Below are 27,087 nucleotides of genomic sequence, written 5' to 3' on the forward strand. Positions count from 1 at the left end.
ACCACTTACTGGATATAACAATTTTTGTACTTATGAACGCTGCCATTTTCTTAGCAATGACTTGAGTAGAGTAACACTGTGATTTAAAGCGATTAAAATTGCCAAGCCTTGTAGTACCGTGGAACCAGTTAATTCTCACCTGTGCTAAGTAGAAATATGAAATACTTAAAATGTCTTATCAAATAATTTGCTGATTATATAATACCACTTTTGTTTTTTATTCCATTCTTTTAATTCATGTGGTAGTGATGTCCTTTACTTTTTTGATCAAACAGGTTCATGGTGAAAATTAAAATTTCAAATTCTTTTAAGGAACTTTTAAAGAGTAACAGTTAAGTCATATTTCATAAATGGTAAAGAAAGGCTTAACAGTTGGAAAAATTTTGTTTAGCATAGTATTAATTGGGTGAAAAAGGTGTAAATTATGTCAAAATGGGAACGTGTTATAATTAGAAATAAAGGGCTGGAGGATATTTCCTTCAGTTAAGCAGTGTAACTGGAACTTTTTACTCTTTAACGTGTCTTCTATAAACGCATGGTTAATAATTTTATTTGTTGTCAGTAATTAATAGCTTATTAACGTTTTCCTCACCTCCGATAATGAATCTTAAATTACAAAAAAATTGTCTAAAAGCTTTAACTTAAAAATGAAACTAGATATTGAAATAAATTTGATACTTTTTTATAAAAAAAAAAAAAACAGAAATGTTTTCATCTGTTTTAAGGCACAAGATAGCTACCAAGGAAATGAGATCTCTCAAGGGGCCAAAGCATGAGAGAAAAAAGGAAAACAGGCAAGTCAAACATATGGTCCCACTTTTCTCCTTGAGGTTCTCAAGCAATGACTTCCAAGCTGAGAATGTGAAAACTTCCAGAATTCTTAAGTGGGTGTTCCAAGTGCACCAAAGATGTGGGCCCTAGTGAAGACCCCAGGCCTTCAGTCAGGACCCCAATGGGATATATCCTAGGAGAAGGGATGAACCTGAAATAGACCAGCCTGCCCAAAGACTGAAGTCTTGTGTTCAAATCAGATTAGTTCCTGGCTGGAGTAAAGTGACAGGTCCCCACACTAAAGGCCAGTCAGAAGCAAAAGTAAGCCCTCATTGGAGAAAATTACGATCAGGAACTTCAAACGATCTCTGAATTTTTCATATACAATGTCTGCTGTTCAATAAAAACTGCCCAGCATACTAGGAGACGGGACAACAACTGACTCAAGAACAAGAGAAAAACAGACAACAGAAACAGAGTTAAAAGACAAGCTGGAGAGTTTGAGCAGGGGACTGAATATTAAAAAAAAAAAAAATCAAATGAACACTAAAACTGAAAAATATAACAAATGAAGTTAAGAACTCCACAGACAGACGTAACAGTAGACTACACACAACTGAAGAGAAATTAGGGAATGGTACATAGGTCTGGAAAATATGCATACTGAAGCATGGTAAGGACAGAAACTACTGAAAAGACTTAAAAAGAAGAAATGTCTGACACGTGAGTAACTGGAATCCCAGAAGGAGAAGAGAAAGAGAGAATACAGCAGAAGCAATAATTTGAAGAGCTAATAACTGAGAACTTCCCAAAATTCACGAAAATCATCAAGCCAGAGATTCAAAAAGTACTTCAAACCCCAAGCCAGAAAAACAGACATGATAGTAAAACTTCAGTAGTTTTACCAAAGACACAGAAGAAAATCTTAACGGTGGCACCAAAAAATGACAAATTACCTTGGACGGTTTAGCTGTAAGACTAAGATCTCACATGCCGCAGGCAACTAAGCCCGCACCACAACAACTGAGCCCGCGCACAGCAATGAAAGATCCTGCACGCCTCAACAAAGATCCTGCGTGCCGCAACCAAGACCCGACGCAGCCAAATGAATAAATGCATACATACATACATACACATACAAAAAAAATAAACAACAACTGCATAAAAAGCAATGGGGGAGTACATAACTTGTGTTAGATTAACCTTTAGTCTTTACATTTTCTGGTAAGTGACAAAAGAACCAACTTACACTCGAATAGGTCAGGGATGCATGCTGTAATCTCTAGAGGGACCACTTAAAAAGTAGTAGTACAGGGCTTCCCTGGTGGCACTGTAGTTAAGAATCCACCTGCCAATGCAGGGGACACGGGTTGGAGCCCTGGTCTGGAAAGATCCCACATGCTGCAGAGCAACTAAGCCCATGCACCACAACTACTGAGCCTGCGCTCTAGAGACCGCAAGCCACAACTACTGAGCCCGCGAGCCACAACTACTGAAGCCTGTGCACCTACAGCCTGTGCCCCGCAACAAGAGAAGGCACCACAATGAGAAGCCCGCGCACCACAATGAAGAGTAGCCTCTGCTCGCCACAACTAGAGAAAGCCCACGCACAGCAAGGAAGACCCAACGCATCCAAAAATAAAAATAAATTAAAAATTAAAAAAAATAGTAGTACATAAATGTAGAACAAGCTAACAGAGGGGGGCATTTGAATAACAAAAAAATATTTAATTAATCCAAAAGAAACGAGAAAGGAGAATGAGGAACAAATAAAACATAAATACTAAAAGATAGCTTTAAGTCCAAATATATTGGTAATTATTACATATTAAATATGAATCAACTAAATATACCAATTAAGAGTAGGTCATCTGGGGACTTCCCTGGTGGCACAGTGGTTAAGAATCCGCCTGCCAACCCAGGGGACACGGGTTCGATCCCTGGTCCAGGAAGATCCCACATGCCGCGGAGCAACTAAGCCCGTGCTCCACAAATACTGAGCCTGCGCTCTAGAGCCCATGAGCCACAACTACTGAGCCCACACGCTGCAACTACTGAAGCCCGCGTGCCTAGAGCTGATGTTCCGAAACAAGAGAAGCCACAGCAATAAGAAGCCCACGCACTGCAACGAAGTGTAGCCCCCACTCGCCGCAACTAGAGAAAGCCCGCGCACAGCAACAGAGACCCAATGCAGCCAAAAATCAATAAATAAATAAATAAAAATTAAAAAAAAAAGTAGATCATCTGGATTTTAAAAAAACTATCCATATCCACCTTATAAGAAAAATAAATATAATAATATAGAAAATTGGGACTTCCCTGGCAGTCCAGTGGTTGGGACTTCGCCTTCCAATGCAGGGGGTGCGGGTTCAATCCCTGGTCGGGGGGCTGGAATCCCACATGCTTCACGGCCAAAAAACCAAAAAACATAAAACAGAAGCAATATTGTAACAAATTCAATAGAGACTTTAAAAATGGTCCACATTAAAAAAAATCAAGAAAAAAAAAGAATATAGAAAATTTCAGAATTCCGTGGCAGTCCAGTGGTTAGGGCCCTGCACTCTCACTGCCGAGGGCCTGAGTTCAACCCCTGGTCGGGGAACTAAAATCCCACAAGCCGCACACTGCGGCCAAAAAAAAGAATATAGAACATTTGAAAATAAAAGACTGAAGTCTCTTCACAAGAAAATAAATTTTTTTGTAACTACATATGGTGACAGATGTTAACTAGACTTAGTGTGGTGACCATTTCACACTATATACAAATATCGAATGGTTATGGTGTACCCCTGAAACTAACAGAATGTATGTCAACTATATCTCAATAAATAAATAAAAGATTGGAAAACACATAAATCATGCAAATACTCTTAAAAGAAAGTTGGGGTAGCTATACCAATATCGGACAAAGTAGATTTTTAAGCAAAAAGCATTATTAGATATAAAGACATGTTATAATAATAAAACGGTCAATCCACAGAAAAAAGTAACAACTCAATGTGTATGCATGTAAACTATGGACTCAAAACACACAGAGCAAAACTTGACAGAAAAAACAACAACAGACAAATCCACATTCATAGTGGGAGACTTCAACCAATAAATTCAGCCCCGACATTCAACAGTAGTGGCATATTGAAACACATAAGCCATAGCTTGTTTCTGAATCCTTAATAAAAGGAATCAGACAGAATTTCTCACTTGATCTGATTTTTTTTTAAACTAGATTTCTTTATCAAAGGTGGGAGGCCAAAAAGGGTAAAACCAATGCAGAGGTAGCTCCTGGCTGTGACATGAACCACAAAGGAAGCAGCCGCTTCCTTGATAAAGGTCAGGGGTCTCAGGATGGGGACGTGAACGCTGTACTCAAGGGCACAGGCGGGCGGGTGGATTCCACACATCTTGCAGATGTTTTCTAAGAGCTCGAGTCATTTCTTTCAGTACACATTTATCAAGAGCAGACCTGCAAGACAGTATCTTAAGCCAAGGACAAATAAGACTAAGACATGGTCCTTCTCAAAGGGCTCTGAGCTGTTTAAAGCTCAATCTGAAAGCCATTTCAATGTGCTTTTACCATCTCCCACCAGCACAACTCAGGGTCCCCAACAATCTCCAGGTTGCTAGACGTAAGGACACCAGCCCCCATCTCACATCACCTACCAGCAGCGCCGACGGCTACTCAACCCGTCTTCCTTGGTGCACTTTCTTCATTTGGTCTCCAAGACCCCATACTCCGCTGGTTTCCTCCAACCTCACTGCCAGGTCTCCTGTAACCCTCGGCAGTGGAAAGCCGCCAGAGGCCTTCTTGTCTCTATCTACGTTCGCTCACTGGGGGGTCACAACAAGGCTCACGGCTCCAAATACCATCAATACACTGACAATTTGAGAGAGACCAAAGCAGAAGCCGCAGTCTCAGAAATGCCAAGTCACCTCTCTGCGCTCTCCTCCCACCCCTCGTCCCTCGGACACTCTGCCCCAGCTAGGCTGCCTTTCCTACTTGCTCTTCCCTCGTCCTCCTCCAGGTACACGGTCTCTCACCGTGCTCTCACCTTCTTCAGGCTTTGCTCAAAAGTCACCCTCCAGAATGAGACCCTCTCTGGCCACTCTTGTGAAAATGGCAACCCTCCCTCTGCCCCAACTTAAACTGCACCATCTGAAATGCTCAGTATTTTACTTGCGTTCTCATCTTGTTTCTCTCCCTGTTAAAAGTGTAGGGCTTCCCTGGTGGCGCAGTGGTTGAGAATCTGCCTGCCAATGCAGGGGACACGGGTTCGAGCCCTGGTCTGGGAAGATCCCACATGCCGCGGAGCGACTAAGCCCGTGAGCCACAATTGCTGAGCCTGCGTGTCTGGAGCCTGTGCTCCGCAACAAGAGAGGCCGTGATAGTGAGAGGCCCGCGCTCCGTGATGAAGAGTGGCCCCCACTTGCTGCAACTAGAGAAAGCCCTCACACAGAAACGAAGACCCAACACAGCCATAAATAAATAAATAAATAAATAAAATTTAAAAAAAAAAAGTGTAAGCTGCACAATCGGAGGGATTTTTGTCTGCTTTGTTCACCAGTGAATCTCCAGCTTCTAGAAGAGTATGTGGCACATGGAGGACACTCAATGAACGAATGAATCTGTATTTCTGTCAATTCTCCTTTTAAAGGGGCAGCTGTACTGGGGCCACACAGAGTCATCTTTTCCTGTCTGCTCAGACACAGCTTTTCTTGGTCATATGTGGACCACTGTCCTTGAGCCCCCCTTTTGTTCTCCAAAACTCCAAAACACCGATCATAATAGTCTGCTGAGAACATCCAGTTATTTTACCAGCAAAACGGGTTTATTCAGGAATAGCAGAGAATTGCAATTCAGGACGACCATGCTATAGCAAAAACTATAGGCAAGTCCAGCAAACAAAGGAGAGGAGTGTTACTTTATAGAGAAAAGGAGGAAGCTGAGAGGGGTGCTTTGAACCAAAGTCCCTTGGAGGAAAGCAAGAGTTCAGGGTGGTGATGGATTCCTATTGGCTGAGCTGCAAAGGTTCCAACAGGCTGGGCTTGGCGCTGGGCAAGAACTCTTCCTTCCTCCTGCAGGGGCAGTAAAGTAGATACCTCCCTGCTGGGAATGCAAGGTACCTCTCTTCCTGCGCGGTCTCTAACTGAGGTGAAGTGTAGGGCATCAGAGCTCCCCTTCTGGCCTCCAGACTCCAGACTTTAAATGAGGTTTCCTTTATTCAGTTTCACAAGTCTATTGCCAGCATAGGGATCAACTGTCCTCAGATGAACAAACAGTCCTCAAGAAGATTCAGTAAGAAATCCAAGAATTACACAAGAATGAGATACAGCATCCACATCTTCCCCAAGACACCAACCCTTCAGCCATGCCTAATTCAGGCAAGCTTAACACACAGAACAAATGTGCTCCTGACAAGTTATATGTATGCAAATAATTTTTATCCACTGAATAATCTCAAGGGTACTAAAGGCATCCCAAAGAGAAGTCTCATTAAAAAAGAATCGGACTTCCCTGGTGGCACAGTGGTTAAGAATCTGCCTGCCAATGCAGGGAACACGGGTTCAAGCCCTGGTCCAGGAAGATCCCACATGCCGTGGGGCAACTAAGCCTGTGGACCACAACTACTGAGCCTGCACTCTAGAACCCGCAAGCCACAACTACTGAAGCCCATGTGCCTAGAGCCCGTGCTCCACAACAAGAGAAGCCACCGCAATGAGAAGCCCACACAGCACAACAAAGAGTAGCTCCCACTCGCAGGAACTAGAGAAAGCCCACATGCAGCAACATAGACCCAACTCAGCCAAAAATAAATAAATTAAATATAAATAAATTATAAATAAATAAATAAACTCTTCCCAAACTGACATGAGTTTAAAAAAAAAAAAGAATCCTTCCACAATGTTACCACCTACAAATTACATATTTTATGGTCATCACATTAGATCTTCCCTAAACAGCAGTGCTCCACATCTCCTTTTCCTTCACTGACTTCTTCCCAAAGAATTCTCATTTGTATTTAAAATAAGTTTTGCAAACTAGGCCCAGCTCTATAACCATAGGAAAAAGGAGCAATCTTTCTCCCACATAAGCAGGACTTCTTGACATAACCCACCGTGTCTCCCTACTGAAGTGTGGGTAGGGGCATGATGCTAATGTGAAAGTTAATACACAGAAACCTCACTTAAAATGGAGATGGGGGAATTCCCTGGAGGTCCAGTGGTTAGGACTCCATGCTCTCACTGCCAAGCGCCTGGGTGCAATCCCTGGTCGGGGAACTAAGATCCCACAGGCTGGGCAGTGTGGCCAAAAAATAAATAAATAAAAATAAAAAAAAAATAAATAAAATAAAATGGAGTTGGGAGGCCAGGAAAGGGAGCCCTCACACCCTACCATCATCAATTGCAGATGCAACAGGAAGAGACATACCTTTGCATCTCCAACATCAAGAAGGACCACCCAGCAGGAGGGAGAGAGAATCTCTCTTTGCCTGGCAACAGCTCAGCCAATGAAAAGCCACTGTACTCTGAACTCCCAGTTTCCTCCAATGGGCTCTTTGTTTATAACAGCCCCTCCCAACTCCTCCTTCTCCTCTATAAAAGAAGTTCCTCTCCTTTGTTCTCTGGACTTGCCTGTGGCTTCACTAGAGACTGCATGTCCCAAATTGCAATTCTTTGCAATAAACCCATTTTCTGGTAAAATAACTGGCTGTTATATTGTTTTAGGTCAACACCAGAAAGATTTTTAAATGCTGATCCATGAACAATAAAAAAAAAAAAAAAAAAAGGATGATTTCGTCTTTTTAGAGTATATATTCAGAAAACAAGAGCAGGAGAAATTTAGTGGAAAGAGCTGAAAACACAACAAAAAGAAAAGAAACAGAAAATAGGAAAAAAAGAAACAAAATTTAAAGGATCATTCTAAATGGTCCAACATCTAAATAATACAGGCTCCAAAATGAGAAAAGTAATGAGAAGTATTTTGACAGGCACTTTTTAAGCCGATGCAGCATAAGGGAAGATTTATGTCAGAAAATCAAATATCTAATCAAATGAAAAAATGCAACAACCATAACTTTAAAACGCACACACACAAAAATGGCACAAGAAAGAAAATGATTGGCCCAACTTGGCTCAGCAATGAAAACACCAAATATGAATATAAACCAAACCCAGAATGTGTTAATAATCAGGCCAGGTGGTGGGGAAAGGAGAGCATCCACAGAGACTGGCTCAGGGCAGATGCCCCAAGGACAGCAGTATGAGCACATCACTTAGAAAGGGGGGTGTGATGGACTGAGAGTCTACGTCCCCCAGATTCTGATGTGGAGGCCCTTACCCCCCCATGTGGCTGTATTTGGAGATGGGGCCTCTAAGGAAGTCACATGGTTAAATGAAGTCATGAAAGTGGGACCCTGATCTGACAGGATCATTACCCTTAGCAGAAGAGATGCTGGGGAGCTGTCTCTCTCTCCACACAGACACACTGAGAAAAGGCCATGTGAGCAAACCATGAGAAGAATGGAATGAAACCTACCTTGCCGGCGCTTTGGTCTGGGACCTCCAGCCTCCAGAACCGTGAGAAATAAATGTCTGTTGTTTAACCCCCAGGTCTATGATATTTTGTCCTGGCAGCCTGAGCTAATACACTAGGGTAAGATACAGTTGGAAGCGGCCATCCTGGAAAGGCCAGGGGGTCATGAGACTGCTAAATTTAGTTATCAGCCTTTTAGCATTATTTGAATTTTTCTTTCTCTCCATTTTTTTAATAAAAATAAAAATTAATTAAAATACTGGTATAGGGACTTCCCTGGTTGTCCAGTGGTTAAGACTCTGAGCTTCCAATGCAGGGGGCGCGGGTTTGATCCCTGGTCAGGGAACTAAGATCCGGCATGCCACGCTCAATGCAGCCAAAAAAACACAAAACAAAGCAAAACTGGTATAGCAGTGTAAACATTAAGAAGACCTAAGATCATACTAAAAGGAAACATTTATATGCATCCTTTTAAAAGAAAAAATATGCTGTTGAAAAACTGTACATAATTCACACCCTCTTGTGATATATCTTTGTATATATTTTAATAACATACTTTCGAATTACAAAGGTTTATGTTTTATAGGAATTTGGAAAATGTAGAAAAACAAAAAGAAGAAAATAGAAAGCCTATGTTCTCCAACCACGCAGAAAAAAACCCCTGTGCAATCAATCCTGCTATTAGACATTCAAGTTACTCTAACTGCTGGCTATTACAAGCAACATTCTTTATGATTATTTTTAAATATTTGTTCAAAAGAAGACACTAGCCCTACAGACTAAAAATGAGCCAGTGATCCAGAGAGGGTCAATACCAGATAAAAGCACGTTAAAGATTCGAAGAGCACAAGGCTGGATGAGCAGAGGGCCAGGGAATGGGAGCCTCCTGCTGCTGGGGGGCGGAGAAGGGTGCCCACCCAGCCACACAACGCAGGGCTCACCTCTATCCATCAAAACTGGAAGAGTTTGGTCCAAACAAAAGAGCTGAGTCCAGCTGCTACAAAGAGTTTCACCAGTTCCGAGAAGGCTTGTGGGCCGAGGCTGTAATCCACCCAGGGGAGGAGTGAGGAGGGGTGAGCCTGAAGCCCTTCACATGCACGCACAAGGCCCTGTGCACGGCCTCTTTGAAGACTGCGTTTATTTTCACAAAATCAGATAGCCAGCCTGAGTTCCAGGAAGGGACTGAAGAGATTTACGGAGTTGTTTCCTCAGAGCAAACACTTTTTGGAATTAATGAGCTCTGAGAGGACCCTGAGTGGCTCACAAAAACATGCATTTGTACTGATGTGACATGGGGGAAAAAGAAAGCAACGATTTTCTTACACACACACACACACGTACTCGGCCTCAAGCTGGACTGAAGAAAGAATTATTAGACTGCCTTCCTTTCCTAACTGAACAACCACTACCTGGCCAAATTCCATTATTTATAATGATTGCTGGGTAAACTGGTGTAAATGAAGTCAGGATTCTAGAGGAGATTAACAGAGCCAGTGAGTATGAATCAAATTCCAGTCTCTGTGACGCTAACTGGTGCACAAACCTGCGAACTGGCTGATCCCCCGGCAGCTGATGCACAGAAGACACACGCGGCCAGCCGCCAGCCCAGGCTCCCCAACCCAGCGGCCAGGTGGCAGAACCACGGGCGGCGTGGGCCTCGCAGGCCGCAGTCTCTGTAGGCACTTCCGTTTCATAAACCCACCAACGTGGAGCCCCAGACAAAGGGGCCTCTCTATTCTAAAATTCTTCAGTCTGACAGCTAACTGAACTTTCCCGGACTTTGTCGAAACCTGTCATCAAAGACTACAGAATTTTGGGGCTTCCCTGGTTGTCCAGTGGTTAAGAATCCGCCTTCCAATACAGGGGACGTGGGTTCAATCCCTGGTCGGTGAACTAAGATCCCACATGCCGTGGGGCAACTAAGCCCATGTGCCGCAACTAATGAGTAACTAATGAGCCCATGCGCCACAACTAGAGAGAAGCCCGCGCGCCCCCTGCGCTGCAACGAAAGATCCCACGTGCCGCAACTAAGACCTGACGCAACCAAAAATAAATAAATAAATAAACAAATAAATATTAAAAGAAAAAGGCTACAGAGTTTTATATGACTAAAACAGAGAAAAAATATTTTTTGACTCTCCTGTAACTAGTTTAAAAACTTTTATAAGCCAGCCTCCCCCCACTGATAGGCATGTAAAATGCTCACAGCGTGCTGGTACCATGCATGACAGGGTCTCCCGTGGACACGTTGTGTCACAGGAGCCTGGGGTGCAGTCCAGGGGCAGTGGGAAGTCCCCACGTCGTGGAAGAAGGAAGAGCGTAGTCAGACCTGCATCTAGAAAGGTCCCTTTGGGCACTGTGGGGAGAAAAGACTGAGGCAGAGGCTCACCCAGAAGGCTCTGCGGGTCCAGGAGGAGGGTGTGGGGGCCGGAGTGCAGACAGCAAGAGGCAGAGGGTTCAGCACACATTCGGATGGGGAATCAGGTGGGCCACGTTGATCTGGTAGATGGGTGGTGCCACTTCTGGAGGTAAGGATGGCCATGAGAGCAGGTTTGGGGTGGGAAATTAACATGCTTCACTCTCAGGAAATACGATTATTAAAATCGGAATGTGGGCTTCCCTGGTGGTGCAGTGGTTGAGAATCCGCCTGCCAATGCAGGGGACACGGGTTCGAGCCCTGGTCTGGGAAGATCCCACATGCCGCGGAGCAGCTAGGCCCGTGAGCCACAACTACTGAGCCTGCGCGTCTGGAGCCTGTGCTCCGCAACAAGAGAGGCCGCGATAGTGAGAGGCCCGCGCACCGCGATGAAGAGTGGCCCCCGCTTGCCGCAACTAGAGAAAGCCCTCGCACAGAAACGAAGACCCAAGACAGCCAAAAATAAATAAGTTAAAAAAAAAAAAAATCGGAATGTGTCATTCGCTACTTTGAAATCATTTGTAACCCAGATACAAATTTCACCAACATCTAGCAGACCACTAAGTTCAGATGATGATGAAGAACCACAGGAGGATGTGAAAATCCCTGAGCACCTGCTGTGTGCACTGAGCCTGCTGTGTGCGGGCACCCCCAGGGATTAGTTCACGGAACCTCCCTGACAACCTCATTGGGCGGGCCCTTACTTCATCGTCCCCATTTTTACAGAAAAGCTCAGAGAGGTGAAGCAACTTCCCCACCATCACACAACCAGGAGAAGGCTGACCCAGAAGACACAGCCTGTAGAAAAGTCACCAAGTGAGGGGTCCTTAAGTTAAACCACTGAGATTAACGTTCTCCCATTCAGCCAGCAAGGGGAATGGAAAGATTTGTAAACTCCTGTCTTTTTGTTTTTTCAGTTGCGCCACATGGCTTGTGGGATCTTAGTACCCTGGCCAGGGATTGAATCCAGGCCCTAGGAAGTGAGAGCACGGAGTCCTAACCACTGGACCGCCAGGGAATTCCCTGTCAACTGTCTTTGAGAGCCCCACAGCTGCATACTAGGGCCTGTCTGAAAACATCTCCAGTGACCAACCTTGGGATCATCTGTTCAGTTAAAGGAATTCATCCAGTTGGACAAGTTACATACCTGGAAGGTGACAAGGGACTGGCAGCAGGGCCATGCTCTCTTCCCTAGCTTCGTGCCCTACATTTAAGAGTGACTAAAAGCACAGCAGTAGGAAGAAAGAGGGGGAAGGCCACAGCGAGAGCCACACTTTACAAATGAGTCACCTTCCATCACAAATGACCTAAAACTTCAACAGTGAAGAGTATTTGCTGAAGGTCAAATCAAACAGGCTCACTATTAACGGGACCAGTGTCTTGAGACCCCCACCTGGACCACCGCCACCCTTTGGACTGGAGCCCCTCGGCAGCCGGGTGCCAGAGTCACCGCCCCACCCTCACCCCGCTGCACTGGAACGCCAACCAGAAACCCCAGATCAATCTCACTTTTCCACCTTCCACACGAAACTATACACATTTGAGTGCTTCCTCTTTTTACATTTCTTTTAAGCCATTTACCAGAAATACAGTCGATAAGGCAACAAACAAATCAGGCAGTTCCTCAGTCTGGAGAGGAAGGGTTGGTCACCCACCCTTCAAAGGACCCACAAGTTGCTGAGTTATTCCTGCTACAAACACCATCTGTGCTCCACTCTCTGGCCACGGCCACGATGACCAGCCCTGACCAAGAGTGCCTCACTGGCTGGCGCACCAGGAAGACGTAAGGAAATATCAGTTGGACCCTGTCCTCGGGGAACTTCTCAGTGAGGAAGGTAGTGAAGAGAAATGGAAAGCATTTGCTGCTGTTAGACATTAAAACCAGCAGTGAGGGACTTCCCTGGTGGTCCAGTGGTAAAGAATTGCCTTCCAATGCAGGGGACGCGGGTTTGATCCCTGGTCAGGGAACTAAGATCCCACACACCACGGGGCAACTAAGCCCGCGCACTACAACTACTGAGCTCGCGCTCCTCTACGAGAGAGCCCACGTGCCGCAAACTACAGAGCTCACGCGCCCTGGAGTCTGCGCACCACAGCTAGAGAAGAGAAAATCCGCACGCCACAACTAGAAAGAAGCCCACGAACCACAATGAATAGCCCGCGCACCACAACAAAGGATCCTGCATGCCTCAACTAAGACTCAACACAGCCAAAAATAAATTAAATAAATAAATAAGTATTAAAAAAAAAAAAAACCCAGCAGCGATATAAACAAGGTTCTACTGAAGAGCATAGGGAATTGTATTCAATATCCTGAGATAAACCATAATGGAGGGATTTCCCTGGTGGTCCAGTGGTTAAGATGCCACGCGCCCAATACAGGGGGCCCAGGTTCGATACCTGGTAGGGAACTAGATCCCACATGCATGCCACAACTAAGAGCCCGTATGCTGCCACTAAACATGCTGCAACCAAGAGCCCGCATGCCGCAACTAAGACCCAGCGCAGCCAAATAAATAAACAAATAAATATTTAAAGTGATAAAAAATAGGACTCCCCTGGTGGCACAGTGGTTAAGAATCCACCTGCCAACGCAGGAGACACGGGTTCAAGCCCTGTTCTGGGAAGATCCCACATGCCGCAGAGCAACTAAGCCCGTGCGCCACAACTACTGAGCCTGCACTCTGGAGCCTGCAAGCCACAACTACTGAAGCCCGTGCGCCTAGAGCCTGTGTTCGCAGCAAGAGAAGCCACCGCAAGGAGAAGCCCACATACCACAACAAAGAGTAGCCCCCGCTCATCGCAACTAGAGGCAGCAACGAAGACGCAATGCAGGCAAAAATAAATAAATAAATATATTTTTAAAAAATAAAAATTGGGTTGTCTTTAAAAAAACATAATGGAAAAGAAGATAAAAAAGAATGCATATTTTGGGACTTCCCTGGTGGCACAGTAGTTAAGAATCCGCCTGCCAAGGCAGGGGACACAGATTCGAGCCCTGGTCCGGGAAGATCCCACATGCCATGGAGCAACTAAGCCCGTGCGCCACAACTAGTAAGCCTGTGCTGTAGAGCCTGCAAGCCACAACTACTGAACCCACGCGCCTAGAGCCCGTGCTCCGCAACAAAGACAAGCCACCACAATGAGAAGCCCACGCACCGCAACAAAGAGTAGCCCTCGCTCGCCGCAACTAGAGAAAGCTTGTGAGCAGCAACGAAGACCCAACGCAGCCATAAATAAATAAATAAATAAATAAATAAATAAATAAATTTATTAAAAAAAAAGAATGCCTATATATGTATAACTGAGTCACTTTGCTGTACAGCAGAAATTAAGACAACATTGTAAGCCAACTACAATTCAATTAAAAAAAGAGAGAGAGGGGCTTCCCTGGTGGTCCAGTGGTTAAGAATCCCCCTTCCAATGCAGGGGACGTGGGTTCGATCCCTGGTCGGGAAACTAAGATCCTGCATGCCACAACTAGAGAGAAGCCCGTGCGCCGCAACAAAGAGCCCGCGAGCCGCAACGAAACTCCCACGTGCTGCAACTAAGACCTGATGCAGCCAAAAAGAAATAAATATTTTTTTTAAAAAAAGAGAGAGAGGGCTTCCCTGGTGGCGCAGTGGTTAAGAATCTGCCTGCCAATGCAGGGGACACAGGTTCGTGCCCCGGTCTGGGAAGATCCCACATACTGCGGAGTGGCTAGGCCCGTGAGCCACAACTACCGAGCCTGCGCGTCTGGAGCCTGTGCTCCGCAACGGGAGAGGCCGCGACAGTGAAAGGCCCGCGCACCACGATGAAGAGTGGCCCCTGCTCGCCGCAACTGGAGAAAGCCCTTGCACAGAAACGAAGACCCAACACAGCCATAAATAAATACATACATACATATATACATAAATAAATAAATAAATAAATAAGAAAGAGCACATAATAAAAAAAAAAAAAAAAAAAAGAGAGAGAGACACAAAAGAAAACCAGCGGCGATCGCTAAGCGCAGGTGGTTGAAGGGCTGAAGATGGCCTGACTGAGGCCTGACCAACCAGGCCCAGCACAGCTCCTGGAGGCCAGGCCAGGCCAAGCTTCTGAGCCTGCTAATGTCTTACAGACCCTGGCCCCCCAGGCCAAAGCATTAAGTAAATAAACAGCCAAAACACCTACATCATCAGAGGACCCTCTGCCAAGTCACACCAAATTTAAATGGTGTGTATGAACTAACCAAAGTTATGTTCAAAGTTCCACTGACAAAGGGCAATAAAGACTGGGAAAGTCTTCCACACAGAGAACAGAAGAGCAGCAAGGGATTTTGTGACCCCTCAGCCCTGGGCTCTTTATCCTAGTCATCCCAGGTGACTAGGATAAATGCAGAAAAAAGCCAGGGGCATCCCTGTTTTCTCAGTTTTGACAAAGACCCACGTAAAAGTCTCATTTACCATCTCTCAAGTCAGCGATCTGAAAAACAGCCGTGTGCACACACGTGAAGCCAATGAGGACTGCTGCTCAGGCCTCCCGCCAGGGAACAGGGAGCCTGGGCGACACCAGTGAGCACAGTGGGAGCAGCCTCACGGCTGACACACTCCTCCACGCAGAATCAATGCTGAGAGAAGCACCTGCTGCTGCAGGAAACACATCCCCTGAGCTGAGGTTCCCACCCGGCTCCTCCTCCTGGCAGCGGGCATTCACTAGCTGCCTATTCACTACCCACTCTCCTCCTCCCTTCCCCGTTAACCCCAATCTTCCCCTGAAGGACCACTCCCCCTGCTGGAGAGTGGTGATGCTGTCTGGGTGGGGCGCCCCACTTTTCTTCTGGGGTGGCCCTATTTGGTGTAAGCCCAAGAGCAGAGTCTCAGCCCTTGCACAGTGATTATGCTGGAGTGGGCAGGACACACTGGCACACAGCACCCCCAGCCACTCTGGGCAAACTGCAGGACTTTCCTTCAGTGGGAGGCATCTGTTTACAAAACAAGGGGGCCAACCTGAGAGCAAAGCTGGCCGCAGGAAGGCAGAGGCAAAGAAGCATTCAGAAAAGGGACAGTTTCTTACAAAAACGAACGTGATCTCAGCATACAATCCAGCAATTGTGCTCCTTGATATTTACCCAAAGGAAATGAAAACTCACGTCCACACAAAACCCTGCACATAGGTGTTTACCGCAGCTTTAGTCATAGCTGCCAAAAACTGGAACCATGAGGATGTCCTTCAGCAGGTGAATGGATAAGTAAACTGTGGTCTATCCAGACAATGCAATATTATTCAGTGCTAAAAAGAAATGAGCTATCAAGCCACGAAAAGACACTGAAAAACCTTAAAAGCATATTACTAAGTGAAAGAAGCCAATATGAATAGGCTACATACTGTATACTTCCAGCTACATGGCATTCTGGAAAAGGCAAAACTGTGGAGACAGTAAAAAGATCGGTGGTTGCCAGGGGTTGGGGGCTGGAGACGATAAACAGGCAGAGCACAGAGGAAACTACCCTGTATGGTACTAGAGTGATAGATACAAGTCATTATATATTTGTCCAAACCCACAGAATGTACACCACCGAGAGAGAACCCTAATGTAAGCTATGGACTGTGGGTGATTAGTGTAGGCTCATCAGCTGTAACAAATGACCAACCACCCTGGTGGGGGATGGTGATAGTGGGGGAGGCTGTGCATGTGCGGGGGGGAGGGGTGTATGGGAAACCTCTGTACCTGCCTCTTAATTTTGCTGGTAACCTAAAACTTCTCTGAAAAAAGAAATCAAGTCTTTGAAAGAAAAATGGCTGGAGTCCGAATCAAACCACATCTGCAGCTGGGCCTGCCTCTGGACTTTTCATTTACCTGAGCCAACCAATCCCGTTCAGTGTTTAAGCCGGGGTGGGCTGGCTTTTCTGTGACTTTCACACTAATGCATCCTAACTGCACATCCTTGCAGAGCAAGTAGAATGTGCTGGACTCCATATCCTGCTAGTGCTGATGAACAATGACCCTGACACAGGGGACTGTCCACCCGCACAACCGCAAAGGCAGCCCCCAGAAGGACGGGGTCCGAGAGCAAGCAGGACTCGTGAGCGCCAGACTCCCACGGCCACCAGCAGCTCCACGAGAGGCAAGTTAAAAACGAACATGTACCAGAGTCCTTACAGCAACATACTCTATTAATTTGATAGTAAAGGTTATTTATTACAAATAGAGCAAACCAAAGAGAGAAAAAGCAAAGTTGCTGCTATGACCAACCCCCGACCGAGAACTGAAAAGTGTGCAGACTGGCTGGTTGGGGGAGGGGTGGCACGCAGGAATTTCTAAAATTAGAAATCAGAATTGAGCTCAATTTGTTTTTCCCTGCAGCCCAGGCCTCAAATTTAATCTCATTTTTAAACTGTTCTAATCAAATATGACAACTTTCAGGTTAGGTCTGAAAAGCTGTGTCAGTTACTAGCCTTACTTATCAAGATAATTTTATAGTATATTCTGCCCTAAAAAGATTGCTAAATCAATAAGGTTTAAAGACAGTGAGCAAAAGGCCCACAAAAATTACCTAAACAGTGTATATTCAATCACATCACTTAAAGGACATTTAAACCTTAAAAATGTTTAATCCTGTGTTTTATTAGCAAGTGACCAATTTCTCTGCCACAGTAAGCCTGAAGAAGTGATCTGCGCTTTTACTAACTCCACGGGAGAGGCCCAGCACCTGGGGACGTGCTTGCAGACTCTTGATTAAATCAGCAGGGTCACAGGAATTCCAGGCTTTCAAAGTTTCACAGGCAGGAGTATCCAGAACCAGCTACAGGGAAATGAGTGAGAACGGAAGTGCCCACTAAAATCGGCAACAGGCTCCAACTCGAGACCAAATAAACTTCCAGCAACCACAGAAAAGAGAAAGAAGAAACAGGTTTCCAAAGTGGTAACAACTTCCAGATAGCACCACTCCATGCCTCCAAAGCCGCATATGTGCCCACATGCAAAGACTGTGATCACAACTTCAGAATGCTGGGAACTGAATACACAACAGCACAACTCATTTTCTTGGCGGGAGAAAGGTCCAGTACTGGAGCCACAACCACTTTGGAAGTTCCCAAAGTGCTCAGACAACTTGAAGCACATCAGCCTCCTCACCACCACCCCCCGACCTCTAGGAAGAACCTTATAAGACAGTTACAAAAAGCAATGATCCAGAATTCTCTACGTACTGATGCACTGAAATGTCCACTCTTCTCTTTATTAAGCCAAAAGGATTATATCTGCCAGGTAAACCACCTTCTGTGCAAGAGGACACAAATTTTACTGCTAAAGGGTAAGGTTTAGGGACTTCCCTGGTGGCACAGTGGTTGAGCGTCTGCCTGCCAATGGAGAGGACACGGGTTCTATCCCTGGTCCGGGAAGATCCCACAGGCTGCGGAGCAACTAAGCCTGTGCACCACAACTGCTGAGCCCGCGAGCCACAACTACTGAAGCCCACACACCTAGAGCCCGTGCTCTGCAACAAGAGACCCCACCACAATGAGAAGCCAGCGCACCGCAACAAAGAGTAGCCCCCCGCTCGCCGCAACTAGAGAAAGCCCACGCGCAGCAACGAAGACCCAACGCAGCCAAAAATAAATAAATAAATAAATAAATTTATTAAAAAATAAAAAAATAAAAATAAAGGGTAAGGTTTAAATGTCATATCACTTCTAAGAATTCCAATGTTCCTAATGACTTACAAAGCCATATATTTTAGGCTGTTCTTGATAAAAGTGCCCTCAAAATACAAACATTAAAAACATCTAATGACAAATGTGAAGGCACCATGAGTAAAGACTAAAACCACAACTTGCCCCAGCTCCAGGAGTCCACCCACTTTGGGGCTGAAGGACAAGACCTTTCCCTGCTAGTTCTCCAGGTCTTGGAGGTGAGCACAGAAACGGAGGCCTCGGGTCGGACTCACCTGAACTCTCTGCCTTCGCTGTACCGTCTACTTGAGGAGGCCCTCGGGGCGGCGGTTTCCAGGAGCAGCTTCTGTGTGAGCCTGCCGGGGGGAGCAGGGTCTCTGCCATCGTCTTCGTCTACATCTTGGTCACACTTCCATTCCTCATCTTCGTTCAAAGTGGGTAGGTATCCAGGTACTCCCTTCCCTGTCCCCGACCCAGAGCTCTGGTCACTGCAGAGCTTTGGGCTCTCCGAGCCTGTCCTCGTGTACTCCAAATAAATATCGGACTTGAGGAACGAGGGGTAGGTGTTCTCCTCCATGGTAGACTGGATTTCCGTCTGGGCCTGGTCGAACATGGCGGGATCGATCTGCTGCTTCATGATGCAGTCCTTTATGAAGCTCTTGGTGGCTGGCTTGGTCTGCCTGGACACAATGCCATTGTTATCGAGGATGTACTTGCGGTAGATAGCTCTGGCCAGCTTCAGCCTCTTCTCCTCATTCGAGTCACAGGGCTCCAGTTTCCTGAAGCCGCTGCAGGCAAACCAGAAGTCCAGGAGATCGGCACAGTCCTCCTGCTTCAGGAAAGTCCTAAACAGGTTTATCCCGTCTTGATCGTCCAGTAGGGAGTGCAGCGACTCGGCCCACTTCAAGTACGGAGGGGTGGGCGAAGCGCTGCCCTCAGGCTCGTACCCCAGGTCCAGATCTGAGCGCCTCGGAGTGGCTGTTGAAGTCTCACCTTTAATCCCGGCACCTTTCCCAGAGCAGAAGCTGTGGCTGATGGGCCTGGGGTCCGTGGACACCAGTTCACCCTCCTCACCAGGCACTGGGGGTCGGGGGGCATCTTCGGTGAAACTTGCTCCGAGGTCCAAGGGGAAACCCTGCTCTTGGATATTCATTTTGGGACTCTGTGCGTCAATGAACAATGAGCGCTGCACCCTAATACATCAGTACTTACAGCTCCAAAGTGAATCAATCTGTCCTGTTGAAACCATTAAGAGGACAAGGATTAGGAAAGGTGGGTCCATGGAAACATGACCACAGAGGTTTTCTCAAGACAAGACTCGCAATGATGCCCTCCCGCTCGAACTCAAAGCCAGAAATTCAGTTTAAATTTTCAATCTTTTGTCACAAAAAAGGTTTGTACTATATTAGAACAATTTCTGGAAACTTTTCCAACTACAGGAATGCCTCTGGCACTAAGAAATGAATGTCCAGAACACAGAGAGCGCCACTACCCTCAAGTGTCATTCTGTGAGAACAAAGAGAGACTAGCAGCCCATCCCAGCTGCATGGCCAGTCCCTCTCCTCAGGCTCCAGGAAGGCAGAAGGACTGGAGGAAAGAGAGGTGCTTCTGGTCCTCCCAGCTGTATAAACCTCACATGAAAGATGAGGATGTGTATCTGAGTAGAACAGGGTCGCTGTGATACTCAGATATGGCACATCACTCACCAGAAGGAAGGCAGTCTGCTCCCCACTCCACACTCTCCAGGCCCACAGCCACTGTGCTTCCTGCTGCCCCATTACTTCACACTTACTGTGCCTCACAACATATGCGAACACACAGCAACTTGTTCCTCTAAGTCTCAACACGCCCAGAAGAGCAGTTAACCGTGGGTCGTTTTCAGCATCTTCAAGTGAGTGACCAAAGGACATCACTCACATGCACAGGCACAGGGGCCTTCTCACGCCACCAATGATGTGGACAGTCTTTTTTTTTTTTTTTTTTTTTTGCGGGATCTTAAGTTTCCTGACCAGGGATTGAACCCGGGCCCTCAGCAGTGAAAGCACGGAGTCCTAACCACTGGACCGCCAGGGAATTCCCGTGAACAGTCTTTAAAACGCTTCATCAGAAAGCTGCTCTCGACTTTAAAACCTTGCTTAAAAGGAAAGTGTCCTTCTGATAGCAAATGGCAATTGAGTACTCTGAGGAGCAGAGAAGGTATAGAACAAACAAAATCCAAACACAATTAGCTAAGGAAGCATACAGCTTACATGATTCAACTCCATAAAATGAAAACCAAATTACCCACCCTCTTAGAGGTCAGGGGACTATGGGTTTTGTTTCTGCTTCCAGATGCCTGTCTTGTATGAGGGAGGACTGTCCTGGACCGGGACTCTGCCATGGTCTTTGGTCCTCCCTGTCACTGAGCCCACGAGCTCAGGCTACACCTTCCCACCTGGCCTGTTGGATGTAAGTGGTCTGCCTAGAAGGAGACTGGAGAGAAGCATGACAGGTCCAAATGCCTAAAGCACTGAACAAGCCAGAGGGAGCAGAGTGAAATCCTAAAAGCTGGTACAAACACAAGGTGTGGATCTCCCCGGCCACCTCTCCACACTCCAGGCCCTGGCCTGCATGTAATCTGCCCCGGTACCTGCATTCTCACACTGCACACACTTCACCTGCCAGCAGCTGCCGAAAGCTAGAAGCATCTAGAGATGGAGGATGGGTCACAATTATTGTTCTGCAGCTAATGACTTTGTATGAAAACTACTGGGTAGGCTGCAATCTCAGCCTTGGCAGGAACAGCCTGCTCCTTCGTCAAGGCCCACGGGCTGTGACACCCTGCTGCTCGTGGACCACTTCAACTGCAAAGTCCCTTTTTTTGAGTCCCATCAACATGGAATGAGCACCTTTGATGTCTCCACACCAGCTCATGGATGTCTAGCGTCCTCCTATCAGGGACACCATCTCAGGAAAGAGGACCCACACCTGGTGCTCTGAGCCTTACGGATGGAGATACTCTAGTTCACTAGCCTTGAGAAAAAACCAAGTCACTGCGTTCTAACAGGAGGCTAATGACAAGTCACTGTCACTTATCTCTTAAAGTGCTTATCTCTTCCATGTAAATGATCTGTAGCAGGCTGATTTAAACATTTTCTGCAGGGCCCACAGCATCTAACACAAGGTCTTGCAACTAATGGGCACCAATAAACACCTAATTCATAAATATTAAGGAAAACAACACTTGTCATAGACGCCAAATGTCAGCTCTTCACAGGTGCTGAAATAGCAGCAAATTCAAGATCTAGCCGTTTATTATAAAAATGTGCTGTCTTGGTAGACTAACTTTTCATTTGTGTGTGAACACGTCCCCGTAATCATTTAAACTATTTTTTCATAGCCCAGAAGAAACATTTCTTAAACTTCACATCTATTTTTGGCTGTCAAATGACAGAAGACCTTTGGTGTCCCTGGAAGCACACAAACATCTCTCCAAATTACTGCTGTTATTGAAACGTGCTCCAATTACCAAAATATCTGGGTTCCCACGGAGAAGTACAGCAAGCATTCAGTGTGCACACACATACATACCACAGGTAAAGCAGTTATATTAATTCAGGTTAGAGTCAAACGCCCACAAACACGGAATCTGGCCAACAGCCTGTAACCACCATCAATAAAGGGATTCCATAAAAGGAATCCACAACTCTGATACCTCATTTAAAATCGCCTTCAGTCACTGCCTAGGCGCACCCCCTGGGTACCATGGCAGCCAGCTCAATGCTATAGGTGTGTGTATATTTATTTATTTTACTCAAATAGAACTTCTGAATTTTTGATTTATGTGGAGTGTGGAAACAATAGAGCATGATTCTGACACATTCCCAATTATCCATTAATTAAAGTCTTGAAGGGTTGGGACTACTGTTTTACATGTAATCTGTTCCCCCACCACCTAAATCCTCAATGACTAATGTAACCCAAAAAATCCACTTAGCTTTTCTGAAACTATAAATCCAAGAAACATCAATACCTGCTGAAAAATCAAACAGAAACATTGTATTTTGCATGCTTTCCCATCCTTGTCCCTGAATAGAAGTTCCTAAAACTGAAACCCAGATACTGCTATCTTGGGAGGTCAGGTTTAGACTGTGTATGTTCTCCAAAACAGGGCCTGGTCCAAGTACATTTGAGATTCTTCCGGAAGCAGCAGAGAACGTAAGTACAAGCAAAAAGGAGGGGCTGAGATGCACAATAACTCTTTATTAATTATCTTAGAGATGGGCTGAGAAAAATCCCCAGAGTACTAATGTATTTTTCTCTTCTGTCCTCGAGGCTGAGCTATAAGTTTCACTGTCCTGACTATACAGCTCTGGTTTCATGAGCGACTGAATTCCAAAATGTAGGCCAGAGATAGATTCTAAGATTCACACCCAAGAGAGAGTTTTGGGGGCGAGGCATCAACCTGAAAGAGTAGAGCCCCTCAAGCAAGCCAAACCACAGCAGAGACCCAGACTCAGGCACCTCTGCCTCAGAGAGTGCCCTCCCTGGGTTTCATACTCACTCATTTCTACTTTTTGCTGGGGGAGGGGAAGGGACACTCCACTGTCCTGCTTATCTCCAGGATCCCTCTGCACCCCACCCACTCTGGCCGAACATGCCCCAGGCCCACAGACCACAGCACTGCACCCGGCACCATCCAATCAAACACATCAGCTGCACACCCCGGTCTCTTCCAGGAGGAGCCCCCATTCCTTCTCAGAATCCTGAGTATTCCTCACCCCCTTCAGCTCACCTACAGCAAGTGGCTGCCCCTTCTGAACCAAATCCCACTCTTCCCCATCCATAGGCTCCAGAGTCAACAGACCTTGCCTTCTGCATCACCTGCTAGCATCCCTTCCTAGACACACCCGACCTCCCAAGAGTGGACCCACACACCTTCCTCACACGCTCCAAGCCCGCACAGCCTCGGAGCCCGCACACCCTCCAAGCCCCTCTTCCGGGTCCCGCGCCTGGCCCGGCCTACGCGGCCTACAATGGGCGCCGCACAGGCCCGCGCCCCTCAGGAATGCGCGCCCGGCCGCACTACTCACCCGAGCGGCGGCGGCGGCGGCGGCGGCGGGGCCTCGGGACCGGCTCCCAGAGCGGCGCGGCGCGGTGCGGCCCATGCGCTCAGCGGCGACGCGGCGGGCGGGACCGGGCGGGGGCGCGGCCCCGGGCGGCCCCCATCGCAGCGGCGGCGCGGCGGCCCGGAGGCGAGCGCGGGGCAGGCCGCGGGGGCGCCGCCGAGGCCGGCCGCCCACTCCCACCTGCCTGCTCCGCGGGGACGCGGCTCCGGCCCGACTCCGGCCGGTCCGGCGGCGGCGGCGGCGGCGGCGGCGGCGGCGGCGGCGGCAGCGGCAGCGGCCGCGATCGCTGCCCCGGGCCGGGAGCCGAAGCTCACAGCGCCGAAGCCCAGGCCGGAGCGCCCCCGCCGGCGCCGTCCGGAAGTGCGGGGGCGGGGCCCGGAGCGTGAGGCGGGGCTTGGAGCGCGGGGGCGTGCCAAGAGCGTGGGGGCGGGGCCAGGAGGGTGGGGCGGGGCCAGGAACACCAGGCGAACGCCGAGAGGGGTGACAGGGCGAAGAACTGTGGTGGGCGGAGCCTCCAGCGTGGAGGCGGGGCCGGAGCGTGGAGGCGGGGCCAAGAGAGTGGCAGTCCGGCCGAGAGCGCCAGACGGAACCGGAGCGCAGGGAAGGGCGAAGAGCGTAGCGGGTGAGGCTTCGAGCGTGGGGGCGGAGCCTCGAGCATGGAGGCGGGGCCTGATGTAGGCGTGGACCCTGAGCGTGGAGGCGGGGCCAAAAGCGTCTAGGCGGACCCGAGGCAGACCCGAGGCGAACCCGAGGCGTGACGCAGAGCCCGAGCGAGTGGGCGTGATCAAATGTGTCTGTTGGGGAGAGGCCTTGGTGTGGACGGTGCCAGGACGCTGTCAAGGGTGACCCGGGAGGGGGCGCCGGAAACTGCTCTGGGCCCCTGGGGCTGTGTGGTCCGGGAGGGTGGCCCGAGCACCGAGCAGACAGACGGCCCCCAGGCGCACCGCGGGCGCACGCCAGGTTGCAGCCCTCTTCTGCCGCCCACACGGTGTCCGCCGGCCCAGGGCTCCCCAGGTCGGCACCTACAGGCCCGGCCCGCGCCCAGCATGCCTGCCACGGCCTCGGAGCTCCCTGAACGGGAAGACCCTCGCAGGAGGACGGCCACCAACTGCCCACGGCACAGAAGAAAGCAGGTGTCCAGGAGTTGGGCGGTTGGAGAGCACAGCCAGGCTGACCAGGAACTAAGCCCCTGGTGACATCCAGCCTCTTTGTCCCCCTGCTCCGTGCCTGCTGCCCCCCAGGCAGCCAGGACCCTGAGAAGGTGGGCTTGGGCTCTGCCCTCCCTGAGTCCCCAGCCCATCAGGACCCAGCCAAGACCAGGGCACACAGTAGGCATCCAATAAATGTTGGATGTCACTTGGGCAGGGGCCCCAACCTTCAAAGAGCTGTGGGCGGGACTGGCTGAGGCCCCACCCCAACTGGTCCAGCCTGCCTCTATTTCTCCCAGGCACCATCCAGCGTCCTGGCAAGGGCTCCACTTCCCATCACTGCCCCGTGGGTTCCACTGGCCCAGGCCAGCCTGAGAGCAAGTGCTTCTGGGTGTCCTGATCTCTGCACCCACTACCCTTCTTCCCCTCGCTGTTTCCATGGCAGCCCTTGCCTGATCTGCAAGCCCAGCTGGCTAGCTCCCATGTTGCCCACCCACCACCAGCCCTTCCCAGAGGAAAAGGATGTGGGCACCAGGAATTGATTACTGTCCCTAAGGAATTGCTTCTGCCACTCCCATGATCACCCAGGACCTTGTCCTCCAGCAGTGCCATATCAGACCTGGCACCTAGAAAAATGCTCCTGACAAGCTCCAGGGCATGGCTGTACCCCCATTCTAACACAAGGAAGTTGAAGCTCAGGCCACACAGGGACCTGCTCACCTCCTCCCGGCCCAGGGCTCCCCAGCCCCTCATCCATCCCACACTGTCCTCAGCAGCCCTCACCTGGCCTGCTCTCTGGAGCTCTCGCAGCCTTCAGGGCTCTTCCCTGGGTGCATTTGGTCACTTGCCCATCTTCATGCTTCAATTATGCTGCCCCCCCAACTCCCCAGGTCACCTCTAATGCCATCACATCTTCTCCTGGTTCACCCTTGCTGCCCATCCTCATCCCTCATAGCTCCCAGGCAAGGGGAGAAGTCCAGGCTTGGGGCACTCTACCCACCAGCCAACCTCCTACCCAGCTACCCACTGCTGGCCCCTGCCTGGGGTGAGTGGCACAGAGGCATCCCAACCCCCAGCATCCAGCTTCCCAGGGCTCAGCACAGCCTCTGACGCCCAGGGTTTCATAGGAAAGGGGAGCAATGAGGGACGAGGGCCACCAGGGAAGAATCCCCAGCCTGCCAATGGCCCAGGCCACCACCCAGGGCAGGCTGGGCAGGAGCAGGGGCTATGGGTAGGGACAGCACATCAGAGGAACTGCACTGCTGAACCCACTAGAGTCCTGGTGGCAGGTGTCACTCTCACCCACATCCAGCTGGGATGGCCCCAGGCCTCCCAGTGCTGGGTACAGGAGATGCCTTTGCAGCCTCCCCGTGACCCTGTTCAGCCACAGAGCCTTAGAGACAGAGTAGGTGGCCATAATGGCACAACAGAGTCTCTGTGGGGTGCAGGAGTCCTCGGTGGGCCGAACAGACATCAGGACCTCCAGGACACTGGTCCTCAGGCTGTCTTTCCACCCCCAGACACGGGCCCCCAGTGCTTGCCTTGGTTCTGCAGAGCTGCTGCTGTGGCCAGGCCAGGCTCCCAGTGTCGTGTCCACATCCATCCTCCTCCTGGCCCATGGTGGCAGATGTCCCCAGGCCCTGGGACCAGAACAGGGCCCTCGCGCCTCTGGCTCCTCGGGGCCCTCGCCCTGTGGGGACAGGAAGGGAGTCAGAAAGCCTGGAGGAAATGCTGTAGCCCTGCTTCAGGGTTGTGGCTATGGGCACTCAGGGGAGGCTGGAGCAGGGTGGTGATGGGAGGAGCCCAGAGGAGGGAGCTTGGGGAGGCTCTGAAGAGAGGGAGGCAGGGAGGGCAGCCCTGGGGGCCTGCACTGGAGCAAGGGTGACCTGGCAGAGGGACTACGTCAGCCACCCAGAGCTGAGAGCAGACACAGAGCTGTGGGAACCTCACTTGGGAACAGGGAAGTCCATGATGGAGCCCTCTTTTACTACAGAAGTCCTTTAAAATGCGCCCCTCCCTGGGGGCAGGAGTCTGCCACAGGAGGCTTTGATGTGATAAACTGTAGATGACATTTGTTCAGGCTTTCCAGGAATGAAATAAAAAACTTAAGAGCAGAAAATAAATCATTTTCTTCAAATGAGACATAAAAGGAATATTTGAAATTGAGTGAGCTCTGAAGCCTTACAGATGTTTGTCCACTTGGCTGGGGGAGACCACTTACAAGAATTAATCCTTGGGAATCATCCAAGATGCACCAAGGTGCTATGTTAAGGGGCGTCCAGCATGGCGCCATGTGTGGGGGATGAGCCCCGCAGACAGGCTACTGAACGTCAGATCCGCACCACTCCTGACTCCCAGGAGGGGAGGGCAAGGAGGGGCTGTTCTGAGTCAGGCTTCTGGAGGGAGTCGCAAGCTTCAGGCTGAGCCCCTTCTGGGCTCTGCATTTTCAGCTCTTCTGCCTGGCCCCAGGTGTGC

At 48.9% G+C, this 27,087-nt stretch overlaps 1 protein-coding gene across 6 annotated transcripts in view; it reads right to left on the reverse strand.

Moving 5' to 3' along the window:
* Positions 1-23,483, reverse strand: part of AXIN1 (axin 1) — a 59,492-nt gene extending 36,009 nt beyond the window's left edge. For all 6 annotated transcript variants that reach the window (XM_036825775.1, XM_036825772.1, XM_036825773.1 and 3 more), the window contains exons 1-2: positions 23,429-23,483; positions 18,632-19,592 (exon numbers count right to left, since the gene is read on the reverse strand). In XM_036825775.1, the coding sequence (XP_036681670.1) occupies positions 18,632-19,509 (878 nt within the window). In that variant the 5' untranslated portion in view covers positions 19,510-19,592; positions 23,429-23,483. The remainder of the gene's footprint in view (positions 1-18,631; positions 19,593-23,428) is intronic.
* Between the last annotated feature and the right edge of the window lie 3,604 nt (positions 23,484-27,087).

The sequence above is a fragment of the Balaenoptera musculus genome, chromosome 15 (assembly GCF_009873245.2).
Source record: "Balaenoptera musculus isolate JJ_BM4_2016_0621 chromosome 15, mBalMus1.pri.v3, whole genome shotgun sequence".
Taxonomy (NCBI): Eukaryota; Metazoa; Chordata; class Mammalia; order Artiodactyla; family Balaenopteridae; genus Balaenoptera; species Balaenoptera musculus.